The sequence below is a fragment of the Pelmatolapia mariae genome, linkage group LG3_W (assembly GCF_036321145.2).
Source record: "Pelmatolapia mariae isolate MD_Pm_ZW linkage group LG3_W, Pm_UMD_F_2, whole genome shotgun sequence".
Lineage (NCBI taxonomy): Eukaryota > Metazoa > Chordata > Actinopteri > Cichliformes > Cichlidae > Pelmatolapia > Pelmatolapia mariae.
Window position 1 is genome coordinate 26,617,453 of NC_086229.1, and position 16,941 is coordinate 26,634,393.

The 16,941-nt window shown below is 40.8% G+C and overlaps 1 protein-coding gene across 1 annotated transcript; it reads right to left on the reverse strand.

The window, feature by feature from the left end:
- LOC134621459 (uncharacterized) lies at positions 1–5,189 on the reverse strand. The gene is made up of 8 exons (XM_065470141.1): positions 5,185–5,189; positions 2,993–3,198; positions 2,817–2,913; positions 2,528–2,690; positions 2,271–2,374; positions 2,024–2,168; positions 1,499–1,622; positions 1–50 (listed from the first exon to the last, which is right to left on the reverse strand). The coding sequence occupies exons 1-8, from the start codon at positions 5,187–5,189 to the stop codon at positions 1–3; spliced, it is 894 nt and encodes a 297-aa protein (XP_065326213.1).
- Positions 5,190–16,941: the final 11,752 nt, after the last annotated feature.

Below are 16,941 nucleotides of genomic sequence, written 5' to 3' on the forward strand. Positions count from 1 at the left end.
TCAGGACAGAGCATAGCCTTTCACCAAACCAGCTGTGGGAACTTGGGATGCTGCAGCACCCCATCAGAGAGCCACAGAGATCTGAAGAAAATTTGGCAGTTGAGTAATAATGGCAATGTTGTTGTTTTTGGAGTGCTATATGTAAGATTTTTAAAATCATTTACATATGTTGCTTTATTTCAGGAAATCCAAATAGAGAGCATTGATTGGGAGAGTGCAGGGCTATCCCATCAAAACAACCCAGGTGTTTTGGTGCCAGAAATGGAATGTCCACTAAATGCTGAAGACCTTGAATCTCTACGCCTTTCCATAGATCCTCTTGTGCCTTCATGTAGTTTTGGAAGAGACATTTACCTGACCACACTCTCACATGCTCTTCACCTACATCACCTTCCCTGAAAGTTGCAGCTTGGCCCATCAGAGAGAATTATAAGAACATGTTATTTTTCAAACTGCTAGTGATACTTCTTCTTTTAAATAATACCTTCTTCTAAGAAGAATAAGAACCTCGCCTTATTTTAATGGTAACTTTTATTGTGTTACTTTCTGTTACACTCATGAACCCAAATAGATACTCACAAGCTGACACACTCAAATGTAGGATGGAATGAAATCAACAAGGACTATATTGACAAAAACTGTTTATTTAATAATTTGAATGTCAATCAACAGAACACTTAAAAAAATGTAAAAATAAATAAATAAAATAAAACAAAAAAAAAAGATCAAGGAACCCGTGTCGATTTTTTGGTTTTCATAACTTTTCATAGAACAATCATGATGTCTGGCTGGCTGATCATGCTCCTAAATATGAAGGAATGCCTGACCATGGTGAAACGCGTTTGTCATCACATACTTGAAGTCTTCATAATTTTGCATATGCTGAACTGGTAGTTTGACTGTGTTACTACATGCTGTAACGGTTGGGAAGCAAACTTCATGAGCGCCATACTGAATATGGCATGAGTGGTCGAACTGCACGGAGACTTTGAAGTTTATCTTCTCATCTGGCAGGACAGGAATGTGGCCTTGTCCTGTGAGCCACTGTAAGAATGAACTTGGGGAAAGGATGACTGGATGGTCACCGGCCTCAGGCTCTTCACCTTTTTCAAAAAAGACAAAGCAGTCATTTAGATTAAATATTAGATACTGTTTACCTGTAATTTCACAAAGACAACTTAGAAATTTAATTACTGACAAGAGTGAACATGCACTCATAGTGTAATCTACAGCTGTAGCCAAAGTTTTACAGAATAAGAATTATTTGTTTTCACACATTTTCCTTCTTTTGTAGTTTTATATCTTTGTGTAAAATGTTTTCTGAAGTGTACTCCAGAAACATTGGACAAAAAGATATAAAAACACTGAAGCAGTAAAATCCATGAAAACAAAGCCTTGTCTTTCTGTAAACCTTTAGCCATTATTTAAATAAAAATATCATTCAAAGTTTAACACAGAAAGACAAAATACATTGACAATAAACTACATGTGTACTGACGTGATTCCAGCTCTTGCAAGAAGTCCTGTAGATGGTTCATAATCCTCATTTCCACCTGTTCTTTGTTGGAGCCCTTCTCGCTGAACTCAGGATGGCATGTTGCAAAAACAAAGTCAGCATCAGCCTGGTAAGAAAGACAAAGGAAATTTAGACTTTATCTGAATCAAGACTTGTAATTGACATCAAGGAACTACTATTTTGTCTTTATTCTGTCACTCATAAAGACGGGGACTTAAACGTCTGACTCATGCTGCTTGCTAGGTCTTGTCATTTAACCTTATAATTTTGTATAAATAAAGCCTCTTTATAAATCTGTAGGTTACATGTAAAAGGGATTTTTTTTTCATTGCACCTGATGCCTTGTGTTTGCTCTAAGTGGTTCAGGCTTTGTGGAATATTAAGAAACTTAGGACAATTTTGAATAGTGTTTTTCCAGTGCCACCATTTTTACATTCTCTACTATAGGACTTAAAGTATATAGTGTAAAGTAAAGGTAAAGAGCACTGCTATTCACAATTTACTCACCTTAACTTCCACCCCTGGGACAAACAGCGATCGGCAGATGCTTGGGTACTGCTTCAGTAGATTAGTAAGACCATAAAGGTTAAGGCCATCACGTAGCTGTGAGAGCAGAGGCACCAACCGAAGTGTGGCATGAAGAACAACAGCACTGAAATGCAGAAAGGGAAACAAAAGGTAGCATGCTGCTAAATGAAAAACACACACACAAAAAAAACCTTTTTCGTGGGGGAAAATAGTTAAACAGTTTTACCGAAGAATTTCTTCTTTCTTTTCGACATTAACCGGTCCATGATAGCCACAACTCAAAATTTCATCAGTGAGTGCTGTCATTTCATCTTCTGTGGCCGAATGAACCTTAAAGGACACAAGCATACACATTAACATGACCAATTCCAGAGTCCTATAATTTGCAAATAACATAACATGTTAACATAAGGGATGGTTAAATCTGTGCTAAACATGTAATTCAAAACATTGTAGAGCAGTGAAACCTTTAAGACTTCATACCTGGGAGATTACAGAAGTGTAATGGGCATCACAGACATCCTCTTTCATGATGTTCTCAATCTGCAACTCTCCAGTACACAGGAACTGGTAACACCAGTCTTTGAGGCAGCAGGGTGGTGGCCCACCCTGCGCCAGACTAACTGCCCAAATTTCACCAGCACTACTGTGAGAGGAGAAGAGATAAATAACATCAATCAGGTAATTTCAAATACGTGTGTGTGTGTGTGTGTGTGTGTGTGTGTGTGTGTACACACAGATGAGGACCCCAATGCATGTGTGAAAGGCCTACCGGAAGTTTCCTAGATCAAGATCCAACAATGAGTATTTTGGAGCTTTCCCAGTCTGGTCACCCTCAAACAGCCTTTGCTCCAAGCCTGCAACCATGTCTTTTAACACAAATAGTTAATCCGGTTAAGTAGCCATTTTCACTCCTATCAGTTTAGATCACATTTTAAATATGTGTACCTGTAAGGAATTCTTTCCGTAATGCCCCAGTATCAATTCCTGCCTCTCCGATAAATGTGACCCTCAGCTGATTTGTAGGCAATGCCTTTTTTTGCCTCTTCCACTGTGCAAGTCCTCGCTCCACCATATTGGATCTTGAGACAGTGATACGGAATTCTTCCTCTGTGTTCACAGCAGTACTTATGGCCTGCAGGATTTCATCCAGGCTAATGGAGAAAAACTCACAATTAGAAACATGATACTGGAAACCATGTTGTGTGTATTCAAGTGTATTCTTTAATGTCTTTTAGGTTTTCAAACTGAATTGTGTCCTTTCCATAAAGGGTACTTGGCAGAAATTGTTTGAAAACAACTGTACTGAGCCTTGAAGAAAGACTACTGATGTGTACAAACCTAGAAATGTCCATCTTTGGTGGTGAAGGTAGGTTTGCATTGCTGTAATGAAAAAATGCCAGAGTAAAAACCACATCACTTGACCTCATATATTTATTGTACAAAAGCAACAAATAAAACAATACCTTTAAACCTTAAAAACTTAAAAAAGGAACTTCTTCACCGTGTTGTAAATACTTCTGTAAGACTTAAACAATTAAAAATGTTATGGTAACAATGGCAAAACCTAATGCAAGAAAAATAAATAAAAAGTTTATAAGGATAAAAAAAAGTATAACATACATGGCACAATCAGTAACAAAGCATAAAGTGCTGTCTATCAAAATATAAATTAATAGGTGGAAAGCAAAACGCTTGTAGGGAAATCCTCAAACATCTGTCAGAAGACACATTAAAAGACTGCATTACCTCTCACAACACTCGCTTGCATGTGCCTCCACCTCATTCTGAGGAAATGTCTCACCGCAGACAGGGCACACAATCTGTAACGGGAAACAATATGAACGATAGAATCAATAATGCCTCAAAGATAGACATTCAACATGTTGCACTCAACATTACCTTTGCAGTTGAGGACAAAATAATGACATCTTCATCCACAGGCTGTGAAGACAAGCGAAGATAGGGTAAAAAACATCAATTTTAAAAGAATGGAATTGTGACATGATTGCATACATGTGATTGTTGCTTATCTGTCAACTTTTATTACAAATACAGCTTACATAGGCTACCCACTTTAAATATAAGGAATAATTCAAACCTCTAATAATGAACCTCTTCAACTATTCAAGGACACTTTAATCAAAGTTATTGCAATTTTCTGCCCATTCAATTTAAAGCATATTTATGTTCCTGTTTTTGTCATGCACAGTCAAATCGATAAAGGTTAAAGGGGTACCGAATTTAGATGTGAGTTTAGTTGATCGTCTTCTATATGCGGTGTGGGATGTGGTGCATCCTCTTTGTCTTCATTACAAGTCTGATAAAGGAGAATATCAAGTACAAACTTCATAAATTACATACAGAAAAAAAAGTGTAGTGACATCCACAACATTGAACATGAAGTTCCTGACTGATAAACTTTTCTTTCCAAGCTCCTTAGACTGATAAAAACATTTTCAAAACACATGTTTCAGTCATTACATATTTTTATAGTACACAGCTACGTGGTAATGTGATCGCGGGACTGTACACACCTCCTGTGCATTAGTATCAGAAGGCTGACATGTTTCAACATGCAGCGCTAAGAGTTGAAGTGGGTAGCTGGTTTGACATGACTGGCACATCGCCTTTGGCATATTGGAGAAGGAGCTGGAGTCAGGGGGGAGCGGCTGAGTGTCTAACTCTTCCTGGAGTGGAGCAATGTATAGGACGGTCTTTCCCCCAGCACTTGCAGTTTTTAGCACTGACCCAGTATATCCACTGTCCCCAGGAGGCACCATATTTAGTTTCCGAGAACCCCATCCACCTGTCGAGAAAAGCAAGTGACTCAGTACTATTCAAAATGTGGCAGTACACATGGCAGTGCATTCATGGTCATGATATCATCAAAATTCTTCTAAAACTATCAATTCAAAAGTTGGAATGGCCATTAAGAGGTTTTTTCTACCTGCTGCTTTGTAAATCAGCCAGCCCCCAGAAACACTTTCCAGTTTTGGATACAGAGCTTTGAGTCTTGAACATACCTTTGAAATAAACCATCAGCCACCAAATTAATTGTCTCCGAATAAAGACAAACACTGTTTGATCGTTAACTTACAACAAATATTTTTTCCTGTCAGTGTGGAGCAGAACCTTACCTCATCATGACTGTAGCTGTCAAGTATAACTGTAGACCTACGTCCCAAACCAGCTTGCAGATGGACAAATTCTTCACTGCCTTTTGGAGAAGACTTAATAAGCTTGGGTAAGAGATAGAAATTAAGTTGGAACTCTTTAACTGCTGTGAGTTGGTTGGCAGGCCCTCGAAGGCACCGGCGCTTTCCTTTGTTCCCGTAAAGAGCAGGAAAAGACCTGTCAAGACATGTTGTAAGTTGATATAAAATAATACAACTGTACATCTTACCAAGTTATGGGTATTGAGAACTTGAATAAGTAAGTATAAGGAACAAGAGGTCTGACAAAGGAACAAATACAACAAGGAACCTAGTCATTTCTGTGTGGATACTTGGTCGGCCATCTCTCCCTCTCTCCTGACTCGTTTCCTGTCTGCTAGAACGACATAATATTCAGAAGATGCATCACATCATTTTATGCTAACTAATTGATATAGTCCAACAATAAAACACTTGTCAAATGATTCAAAAGTTATTTGGTAATCTGTGCAAGTGTTGTTTGTGTCTAGCTTCACAAAACCTGGGAGGCTCTTGGTGAGTCTGAACACTGGGCCGAACAGTAGAAGATGTAGCAGTTATTAAATTTAGCAGGTGTCTCGCTGACCTGACAATTTCTGAACTGTCTGCCTGTCAAACACAACAATTGAGGAGTATGTTAAGAGTACAGTGTAATAAATCATACACTATGTGACAGAGAAGTTATATATCATATCACACCGAACTGATCTGTAATGATCCAGACACTGATGACTGTTAGACTAAATATTCACTGTAGCTAAGGTTTTTAAGTTGGCTAAGGAGTTGGGATGCTGTGTGAGACATAAGTAAACCCATACAGCAATGGTTTTGATATTCTTTTGCACGTTTTCCTACTGTAGGGGCCTCTGCAAGTGTGGAGTACTCCTGAAGGCTACAAGATGACAACATTGGAATTCTATTGGAAGGAGTCTTTCATATTTGTTTGTCAACGCTGAACCCACGGGAATCTACGCAAAATTAGCGTTTTTAGCTAACAGCTACAACACGCATAAACGTTACTGTACGGGTATTATTTGTTAACATGATTGTTCTTATACATGTAATACATTTATTACCAAGAGTTTCGCAGCTGGTCATTTGACATCACGAATGTCTTCAGAATTATTCCAGCTACAGCTCAAGATGTCGTAGTTTGCCACTTGCGGTCTGCTAGTAAAACGAAGTTCGATTACTCTGCGCTCGATTGCCCTTGAACCGGAACCGGATGTAAGTTCCAAAAAACTGAATTTTGGAACTGAAATTGAATTGTAGAACTGAAACTGAATGGTGGGAAGTGAAACTGAAATTGTCCGAGAGCTGAATTTTGAAAGGATAAAATGAAGTTTCACAGCAAATGAATTCATTTTCAAACCATAAATTCAATTTCAAATTACACTAATTCAAATTCAGTTTTCAAAAGCTTTCATTCAACTTACAATTCAGATTCAATCCGAGCAATTCAAATTCAGTTTCTGATGGCACAGATTTCTGCCCATAGAAACCATCAACAGGGGTGATGCAGAGCCTGCTCCTACAGCATCTCAGGAGCAGACCGAGTGGTACCTGCCACATCATGGAATCTATCACCCCAGGAAGCTGGACAAATTAAGAGTTGTTTTTGATTGTTCGGCCAAATCCCATGGTGTCTCTCTAAATGATACCCTATTAACTGGACCTGATCTCATCAACCCTCTGGTTGGGGTGCTTTGCAGATTTCGGAAAGAAGCCTTGGCCGTAATCTGTGACATTGAAAGAATGTTCTATCAATTCACTGTCACCCCTGAATCCAGAAACTATCTGAAATTCCTCTGGTGGAAAGAAGGTGATTTGGAGAGAGAACCCCAGGAGTACAGAATGGCAGTTCATCTGTTTGGAGCTGCATCATCTCCAGGATGTGCCAATTTCAGTTTAAAGCATCTTGCACAACAACATCAAACCGACTATCCTCTAGCATCAGCCTTTGTGTAGAAAAACTTCTACGTTGATGATGGATTAGTCAGCGTTTCATCAGTTGAGGAAGCCGAAGAACTGATCACTCAGTCACAAGAGTTGTGCAGAAAAGGAGGCCTGCGCCTTTACAAATTCAATTCAAATGAAGAAGCTGCTCTCTCCAACTTAGACCCCTCTGAAAGAGCAGCAACCATTGAATCTCGTGGGTTTGACCCATCCCCTTCAGAACGCGCTCTTGGCGTTCAATGGTCGATAAAGGATGACACCTTCAGCTTTAACATCAGCCTGAAAGATCAGTCTTCGACCCGCCGTGGTTGTTTGTCTGTCATTGCCTCACTCTACGATCCACTTGGATTTATTGCAGCATTCAGCCTAAGTGGAAAACATATCCTACAAGAGCTTTGTCACAAAGGCATTGGATGGGACAACCCACTCCCAGAAGATGTGAAGCCACGGTGGGAGAAATGGATAAATGGTCTTCACAAGTTGAATGAAGTCTCGATTCCAAGATGTTACCACCCACATGACTTCCAAAACATTGTCAGAGTAGAGCTACACCACTTTTCAGACGCCAGCTGCGTAGGATACGGTGCATGTTCTTATCTGAGATACAAAAATGACAAGGATGGCAACCTCTCACGAAACCATTGGCAGCTAGGTCGAGTTGTGGAGACCTTTCAAGACAAGTCCGTCGCTTAGTCCGTCGAGTTAAAGTACGAGTTGGGGAGAGAAAGCCTCAAAGAAAGCAAGATGTCCCTTCTAAACCTTCAGTTATTGAGAGACCAATACAAAAACTGGTACTTCTTGAGAATTAAATAAAACAAAATATGTTAAGACAATAATAGTCATGTTTATACACTACCTCAATGCATGAAGTACACTTACCTGTATAACTCTGATAGTTCAATTCAGTCATCCATTTATTAGTATAAGAAATCCTGTACAATTCACTTGCTTTGTGAATTTGTTCGTTCATTGTATCAGGATTTGGTGGGAGTGTAAATGCCGGCAAAGCCGCTTTACGTTGCGCTTTTATTTTGAAGAGTACCTTAGCACTTCCTTTTCCGTTTTACGGGGTAAAACTGATTTCCCAACACCAGGTAAGGACATTTCTGGTATAACAGTGTCAGAGAAGTTCTGACGTGCACTGTTGGGGTTCCGCAGACGTCACAAAGTTGTTCACGATATAGAATCACATTAATCCAGAGTCACAGACATGCAGAGACACTTATAGGTATAACATATATAATCCACACAGTCAGTCACAGCTGAGCTCTTTACTAAAGTCAGCATCAGCTGTCTGCTCGGTCTCACATCATATTCATGACAATCAGAGGTGTTTCAATGATGCTGCTGTTTTCAGCCAAGCACACAGTCTCCATGGAAGTTAAACTAGAAGCACTAGTAACTGCAGCAGAGTTTCATTTGGAACAGACCTGATCTTTGTGACGCATCAACATTAACAACACAGTATTTAACAGAACTGCATTAAGAAATGCAGTTTGAATCATACATCAGACTGACCACGTTTACACTGTAATTCAATCAAACCTGCTATTAACATATTCAACAATACTTACAATATCTTAAACATTTTTTCTTTTTAAAATAATCTATTTGTATTCAAAGGAGTTTGCAAAGAAAAGCGTCTGGACCTCTTTAAGTTGCTTGAAGACGTTTCACCTCTCATCCGAGAAGCTTCTTCAGTTCTAAGGTCAAATGGCCGAGAGTCCCAGATTTAAACCCAGTGGGAGTATCCCTCCAAAAGAGGGACAAAGGACCCCCTGGTGATCCTCTAATCACCTGAGCCAAGGTGTGAAAGCGGGTGTGGGACCTAATCAGCCAGGGTTTCGGGTGAGCTCATTGTGAAACCTGGCCCCACCTTGTCATGTGATTTCCTGAGGTCAGATGGCCTAGGATGTGAGTGGGCGTTAAGGCATCTGGGGAGGGAACTCAAAACTGGATTATAGATTGCAGACAGTTGGTGTCGTAAAGCCCGCCTCTGTTCAAAAATGGTCGCTCACAGTGGACATAGATGGCCTCTTTCACTCCTCTTTCAAACCATCTGTCCTCTCTGTCCAAAATGTGAACATTGGCATCCTCGAAAGAGTGACCTTTATCCTTAAGATGCAGATGGACTGCTGAGTCTTGTCCCGTGGAGGTGGCTCACCTCACTGGAGGCCAAGAAAACACAGTTACAGGAGAAATGTACTTAAGCTTGAAATTTAGCTGGACTCAGTAGAATTGAGCCAACTGGTTGTCTTAATTTTCATTTGTGTTTTTGAGTTTTCAATGTTCAGCGCTTTGAGTTTGTGTAATTACCCAATATTACATTCGGGAACAATAAATGTTGAGTTTTACTGAACTGAAAGTGACTCTGTTGTAGCTTTTATACTATGTCAACTTATTCACATGGGAGACATGAGTAAAAACTTTAGTTACTTAATAATGTTACATTTAATTATTAAACCGTTTACTTTATTTCAGTCATAGATGTCAAATGCAATCAAACCTTTGGAGTTCTGATGAGCTCAAATGTTTAAGATCATCAGTTTAAAAAAAGGCCGTGTATTAGAGAGTTTTCTCTGGGATGCTGGGATGATAGCTCCCTCAGGACTCAAACTCCGGTCAGAGAGTGGGGCACAGAGAGTGGTGTCCGGATATACTTTAATGACAATTAACTGCAGCTCAACAGTACAGCAGCAGGCATTCTTAACAAGTGTGGGAGGGGCGGACAAGCGTGTGGTTCTGAATAACAAGTCACATGCCCTTACCAATCTCTCTAAATCTGCTAGCATAAACCCCCTGTAATTAACGTCAAAGTACAACCCGTGCTATAAATGGAAATAGACTCGTAGAACTGGAGGGAATTTGACTCACTTTTGCACAGGAACTCACACGGCTGGAGATCGCTATTCCCCCGCACTCATGGAGAAAAGCATGCCTAGTGCTCCTCGGACCCGTGATACTCTTTAAAAAAACATGACTTGAGTACGTAATAAAGTAGAAAGTAGATGTTTCAGCCCGAGACTTTTTTCAGAGTGTGTGAGCTTTAATGGGGAAGCTGCTGTGCTGGGTGACTAATGTGAGGTGGAGGCAGACGCTGGAGGTCTGGTTCGGATACACATGACAGAAAAGCAGAAACAGCTTCAGTCCGAGTCATTCCTTTGATTCCAATCAGCACATTTATTGATCATTAGTATCCACATTGAACATTAAGCACGGATTCATCCACTGAGGCTCAAACTGCACAGACACATTAAAACATGATATTTATCTTATAAAAACATGTTTATTATTCAAAAGTGTTTAAAGCCTTTCCAGGTGAGTTTGATCCAGCAGGCTCTGAAGCCAGAGTCAGACAGAGACTGTGCAGAGACTGTAGAAGGACAGAGCAGCAGCAGAGCAGTCCACATACACTGACGATCATCTATTAGATCCAGAGGGACACACAGGGATGATGCTGGACTCTACATTGTGTCTGACAGTGGAGCTGTTCTCAGAGCAGTTCACTCTACAACACTGACAGTCATCTGCACTTCTTCTCATGCATCTGTCATTCACTGTTGGATTAAGCTCTCCTCTTCACTCCACCTCACAGTAACATGGCACACTCAGAGCATCTCTACACACAAGCTGCTCCTGCTTCAACCTCTCTGGGTCATCAGGACACAGCTCCTCCTCTCTCAGCACACACACCATCCAGTTTACCATCAGCTCCACCTGCAGAGAGAAGAAGGAAGAGCAGAGGAGATAAACGAGTGTTTCCAGAGACTCTTCACCAACGGTCAGTCAGTGATGCAGCACATCCAGTATAAAGAGCAGCAGGGACTTCAGTGCTGGGACTGTACTAGGACTCATTGTTGCTTCACTTTATCTAATCTTTGGATTTTTATTGAAGTTGATGAAAATGTTTTTCACTCCTAGTTTGAGTTTGGACTTTGATTCATTAGAAGAACCTTGGTGTGTCCACTCTGAGCTCTGTAGGAACCCCAACAACAAGCTCAACAATGCAGATGGACGGTTCCAACTGTTAACTGGAGGAATTCCATCCAAACATCTGCTCTCACTAAATTCTTCCTCAACTACAGACTGTGTTCTTCACTGCTTTAAACTTGGAAACAAATGTAGTCATTGGTCTGCGTGCTGCTTTGTTCAGAAAGCTGATTGGCTGTTGACAGCGTTTGATCAGAGTCAGCTGTTACTATGGTGACCATAAAGGTCACAAAAAGGCAGAAACAGGAAGTGTTTGTGTCCAATCCTGAAGCCTGTCACCATTCTCCTCTCACAGCTTCACTGAGAAGCTGCAGCTTTACAGGAAATACTGGATCTTTGTTTCATACTGACTGTGTTTAGTACAATACTGCTGACAGCACCACCCACTCACTCCATCACTCTACTGACCACAGAGTCTCCAGTCTGTAGTCTGGACTCTGCTGAAGATCAGACAGCTGCTTCACATCTGGATCCTTCAGGTAGTTTCCACTCAGCTCCAGTTCTCTCAGATGGGAGGGGTTGGACTTCAGCGCTGCTGCCAGATAATCACAGCTGAGCTTTGACAAACCACAGTCCTTCAATCTGTTTAAAGAATGAAAGATGAAATGACAAAAGATGACTGTGATGCTGAATCAGCAGAAGACTTGGACTCATTGGATTCCAGCTTTGATATCATTGATTTCAATGAAGAGCTTTGTGATTGTAGCAAAGGGCTGGTAGCTCTGAGAGTCCCACTGATGAGGTGTTTGTGTGTAAATCCCTTAGTGATATAAAAGAGAGAAAAAGCCCTGGTCCTGATGATTTGGGACGGAAATAATGGAAGTGTGCTCTGAGGAACTGACTGGGAGATTTTCACACATTTTCCAGTCCTCCTTGGAACAACAGGAAGTTCCCAGCATATGAAAACAAAGGTTAAGTGTCCTATGGCACTCAGTGATGATGGTCCTGTGGCCCCACCACCTCCACCTCTTTGTAAAGGAACTAACTGTAATCTGAAGCTTCAAATGGAACTAAGACTTCCTCCACTAAGTGGCAGTGTTTGATGAGACAGTGTTAGTGGAGCTGGCATGTACTAAGAAACAGGAAAATGCAGGATTTGGACTGAAATTGGGAAAAGTGGTTAGCACTAGTGCTCTGGGGTCCAGTGTATAATTGGCCGTTTTTGACTTCTTTTGATTTTACCTCTATATTTCACCTTTAAAAACTGTTTCTCTTGCCTTGTTTGGTATCATTATTTTCAGCACAACCTCAAATATCTGGAATTTGAGTTATTTTTTCATTCTGGCATATGATATTAGCACAATTGATCTTAGTTCAGACAAAAAATTCAAAATCCGAGTAGAAAAAAGTTATATTTTTTATTGTAAAACCCACAAACACGTTTAACAAATCATTTTCATAAGTTGAAATGTAACTTATGAATGGTTTTTTTTAATATAATCAATTATATCTATTTACAGAACAATCAGGTGTGCTGCATCAAATTAGAAGGCACACACATTATTTGTGCCAGTCCAAAAAAATAATTTGTGTTCAGTATAAGACAGAGGAGAACACCAAAGGCCTAAACCCTGCAGGTCTGAAAGCAGGAGGTGCATCAGTCCAGTTTTCTATGTGGAAACAGCGTTTACACTGGGATTTGCCTTTGGTGGCTTTTGAGCAACTGTTACATTCAGCAGTCTAACTGACACAAAATACAAAACAATAACTACACAACAAACTAACTACAGCCTCCAAACACGCTAAACGTCACTAATGTCTCACATATGAAAACTCGCTCTTTCTTTTGCTCGCCGGCTTTCCGTCGGGTGTCACTCCTAAAACATCCCCTTCTCCCTAAACACCCAAGTGTTGCCATATAATTTTTTTTAATGGCTGACATGTTCTAACACCAATAGGGAAGGGGTGTTTTTTCTTTTGCTTTTCACTCGCAAGTGTTTGCTAACGCTGTCCATAGAAAACGCAGTTTTTGCCATTCTTCCTGCTGTAAACACCACTGTTTTGTTCAGAAAAAAAACATAGCGGGTATTTTTTTGTCATTACAATCTTTAATTAAAACCCATCCAATCACCTGAGGTGCAGGAAAATCTAAACACCTGCTAAAGGTGCTGCCCAAAAATTCACCACCTATAAACTTGAATAAACACACAAGACATGATGATGCTGACTGTCAGAGTCGTCTCCTCCTGTGATGACTGAAGTTACAGCCACTTTAACCGGTGCTTGACTTTACTTCAGTGTTCGGTGCGTCGCACCTCCTGGGAAATGCTCAACTTTGCACTCTGAACTTAGAGTTCACACCAACAATCATAAGAGTCAAAACTTGCAGACATAAGGCGAGCTGCTACCTGAAATGACTCAGAAAACCACCTCTGATGGAATAAAAGACATAAAAGTGAGGGGAGGAGGCTGTTAGGTTTATATGGTTGATTGTCATTTATGCTTAAAAATATTTACTCATATATGCTTGGAGTTTTATAATCAATTGCATATTGATAGAGATTTGATCCTTAGCAGTCTGTAAAGACTCTTTGTGCCTTCCAGAATGTTCTGGCATACACACTCACATTCTGGGGTCATGAGAAGAGGTTGTACCTTCTTTTACGCAAAGCAGGAGATGAAGCATCGCTGAATATTCCAAACCAACTTCATTGACTTGAAAATATGGTGAAGCATATCTTCCCTTTGGCTTCACCTGCAAAAGTGCCAAGGTAGGTCTCCCTGCAGAATTGGTTTTCCCGGTGTGGGGAGGAGTGGGCTGTTCAAATCATGGACAAACAGTATCCCACAGTTGTTTATGTTTTTAAACCCATTTTGCACAGAGAGGCATTTTTTGAAAAATGCAGTGATAGCAATGTTGAAAATGATTTGTGCTGTGGGGATCAAGGAGCTTGGAAAGAAAAGCATCTGGACTTCTTTGAGTTGCTTGAAGACAAGGTGAAACGTCTACGATGACCTGGATGACTGAGAACCTTCACAGACATGCTGTGGGGATCCAAATTCTTGGTCTTTTTGACACCACCACAAAGAATACAATGGCAACTGCCTTTTCCCCGCCCTTCCTCCTGTGTGGTTGTTTGCAGTTATCTGAAGACACCAATCAGCTGTCAGACCTGGCAGGACGTCTCTCCTTCATCCTCTCAGTCTACTCAGACATCAGCATGTCACTCGGCTCACTGACATCTTGAGTGCTTGTGCTCACTGATAATGCTTATTCATGTCAATGATGCACAGTTTAGACACTGATGTGCTCAGCTGATGTTTTCTATAATTACACTTTGGGAACCACTGTAGTAGGCTATAGTACTTGGCCACAGGTGGCGGCAGTGGACTGACCTGCATTGGAGACTGGTCCAGCTGCTGTGTGGTAGTCAGTAGATGGGTTCCAAATTGAGTATTATATGCAAGTTTTGGAGACTGTTTATTACTGATCACTGTGTAACTGCTGTACATTCAGCGTAACTCCCATGCCCTTATGGATCGTTATTAAATTGACCACACTTATACAGGTTGTATATAACAACCAACTCTAAAATGTTCATTTGCAGAGAAAAGACACAGGCAGACTATGCTAACGACATGTGATGTTACAACACTGGTGAAATATTAGTGTGTAATATATTTGTTCACAACATTTTTATTATGGGCAAAAGTATTGAAATCATGATGAACAAGGGTGGTGGTTCTTATGACTCTGTGCATATAATTTGGCATTTGTACAAATGTAGGGTGATAATACATACATGATATCATTTCGTTAATTTCAAAGGTTTATTTGCATGACGCACAAACACACAATTGAAAGGTACACATGTATTGTGCATGAAACTAATTCAAACGTGGTGCGGATGTGTGTCACAAGTTGATCTGGCTGTAATCTGTGGCACTTGGCCAGAGGTGGCGCTGGTTGATTGGAGTCCATGTTAGTGCACACAAAGTAAACTGCACGCTTTAGTTGTGAAGCAAAAACGCTGAAACCGGAGAAATAAAACGTGCGAGGGGGACGATAATGAAGACAAGAGTCTCCTGATCGTTTACTCCTGCTGTCCTGGGAACAACATTAGTGTGGTGTAAATTGTTTGCTGTTTTTTTGCGATTGTGTTGCGCATGAGAATATCACCAGGTAAACTTACAACATTTTTAAACATTTTGTTGTTCAACAGCATCAAGACTGAAGGAGTGTGTTTGAGATAACCTCACAAGTGTCACAGATGACACAGTTGGCGTTTTTTTTGCTGGTTTGTCGGTAGCAGCTCCTGAAACGCAAGACTGCCACACATCTGTTTGACCAACGCCAGTTGATCCAAACGCCAGTTGATCTGGAACAACGGAAGTTAAATTTCCTAATAACTACAAGGGAAGACTTACCTTTGTGGAAATGCTTAGAGCAGACTAACATGTGAGCTGGAATTTTCTGAAACTTTATATTTGGTCTGCAATCCAGGCCATCTGTCGGCTCTTTGTTACTTCGGAAACATGGATTAAACAACTTCTCTTTTACGACGTAATCCGATAAAAAAACTATCTCTTTGCCCTTCGGCTTCCCGTGGCTGTCATGCACCCGGCTATTGCAGTTAATAATACAACAGCTTCTTGTGTTTATTTGCGTTTCTTTTTATCGCTGTGTGACTGTTTTCATGTCAAATCAAATCAAATCAAATCACTTTTATTGTCACGTCACATGTGCAGGTACACTGGTACAGTACATGCGAGTGAAAATCTTGTGTGCGAGCTTCACAAGCAACAGAGTTGTGCAAAAATACAATAACGTAAAACAAGCAAAATATAAGAATGGCTAAATCCGAAAGTAATAAATATATGTGCAATATAAGAGTGTATGCATTACTGGATGTGTATACTAAATATGGTTTTGTTTTTTTGTTTTTTTACGTGTGTGTGTATACATATTTTACAAATTAAATAGATTAAACAATAAAATAAAATATATAAAATATACAGAGGTTGGTAGTTGAGACATGTGCAAAACAAGTGGCATTTATATACAGTGTGGAGTGCATAATGTTGTTGAATGTTGGTGAGGTGTCTATGACGTGTTCAGCAGTCTGATGGCCTGATGGAAAAAGCTGTCTCTCAGTCTGCTGGTACGGGACCAGATGCTGCAGAACCTCCTTCCTGATGGAAGTAGTCTGAAGAGTTTATGACTGGGGTGACTGGAGTCCTTGATGATCCTCCCAGCTTTCCTTAGGCACCGCTTCCTGTAGATGTCCTGGAGGGAGGGAAGCTCACCTCCAATTATCCGTTCAGAGCACCGCACTACTCTCTGGAGAGCTTTGCGGTTGTGAGCGGTGCTGTTGCCGTACCAGGTGGTGATGCATCCAGTGAGGATGCTCTCAATGGCACAGCAATAGAAGGTCCTGAGGATGCGGGGGCTCATGCCGAATCTTTTCAGTCTCCTGAGAAAGAAGAGGCGCTGCTGCGCCTTCTTCACTGTTTTGTTTGTGTGTACCGACCACGTAAGATCCTCGGCCAGATGTACTGCACACCAAGGAAGCAGAAGCTGCTCACCCTCTCCACACCAGCGCCGTTGATGGTGATGGGGGTGTGTACTTCTCTGCACCTCCGGAAGTCCACTATCAACTCCTTTGTCTTTGCGACGTTGAGGGTGAGATGGTTGTCTTGACACCAGTGGGTCAGGGCGCTGACCTCCTCCCTGTAGGCCGTCTCATCACCGTTGGTAATAAGACCCACCACTGTAGTGTCGTCCGCAAACTTCACAATGATGTTGGAGTTTCTAGT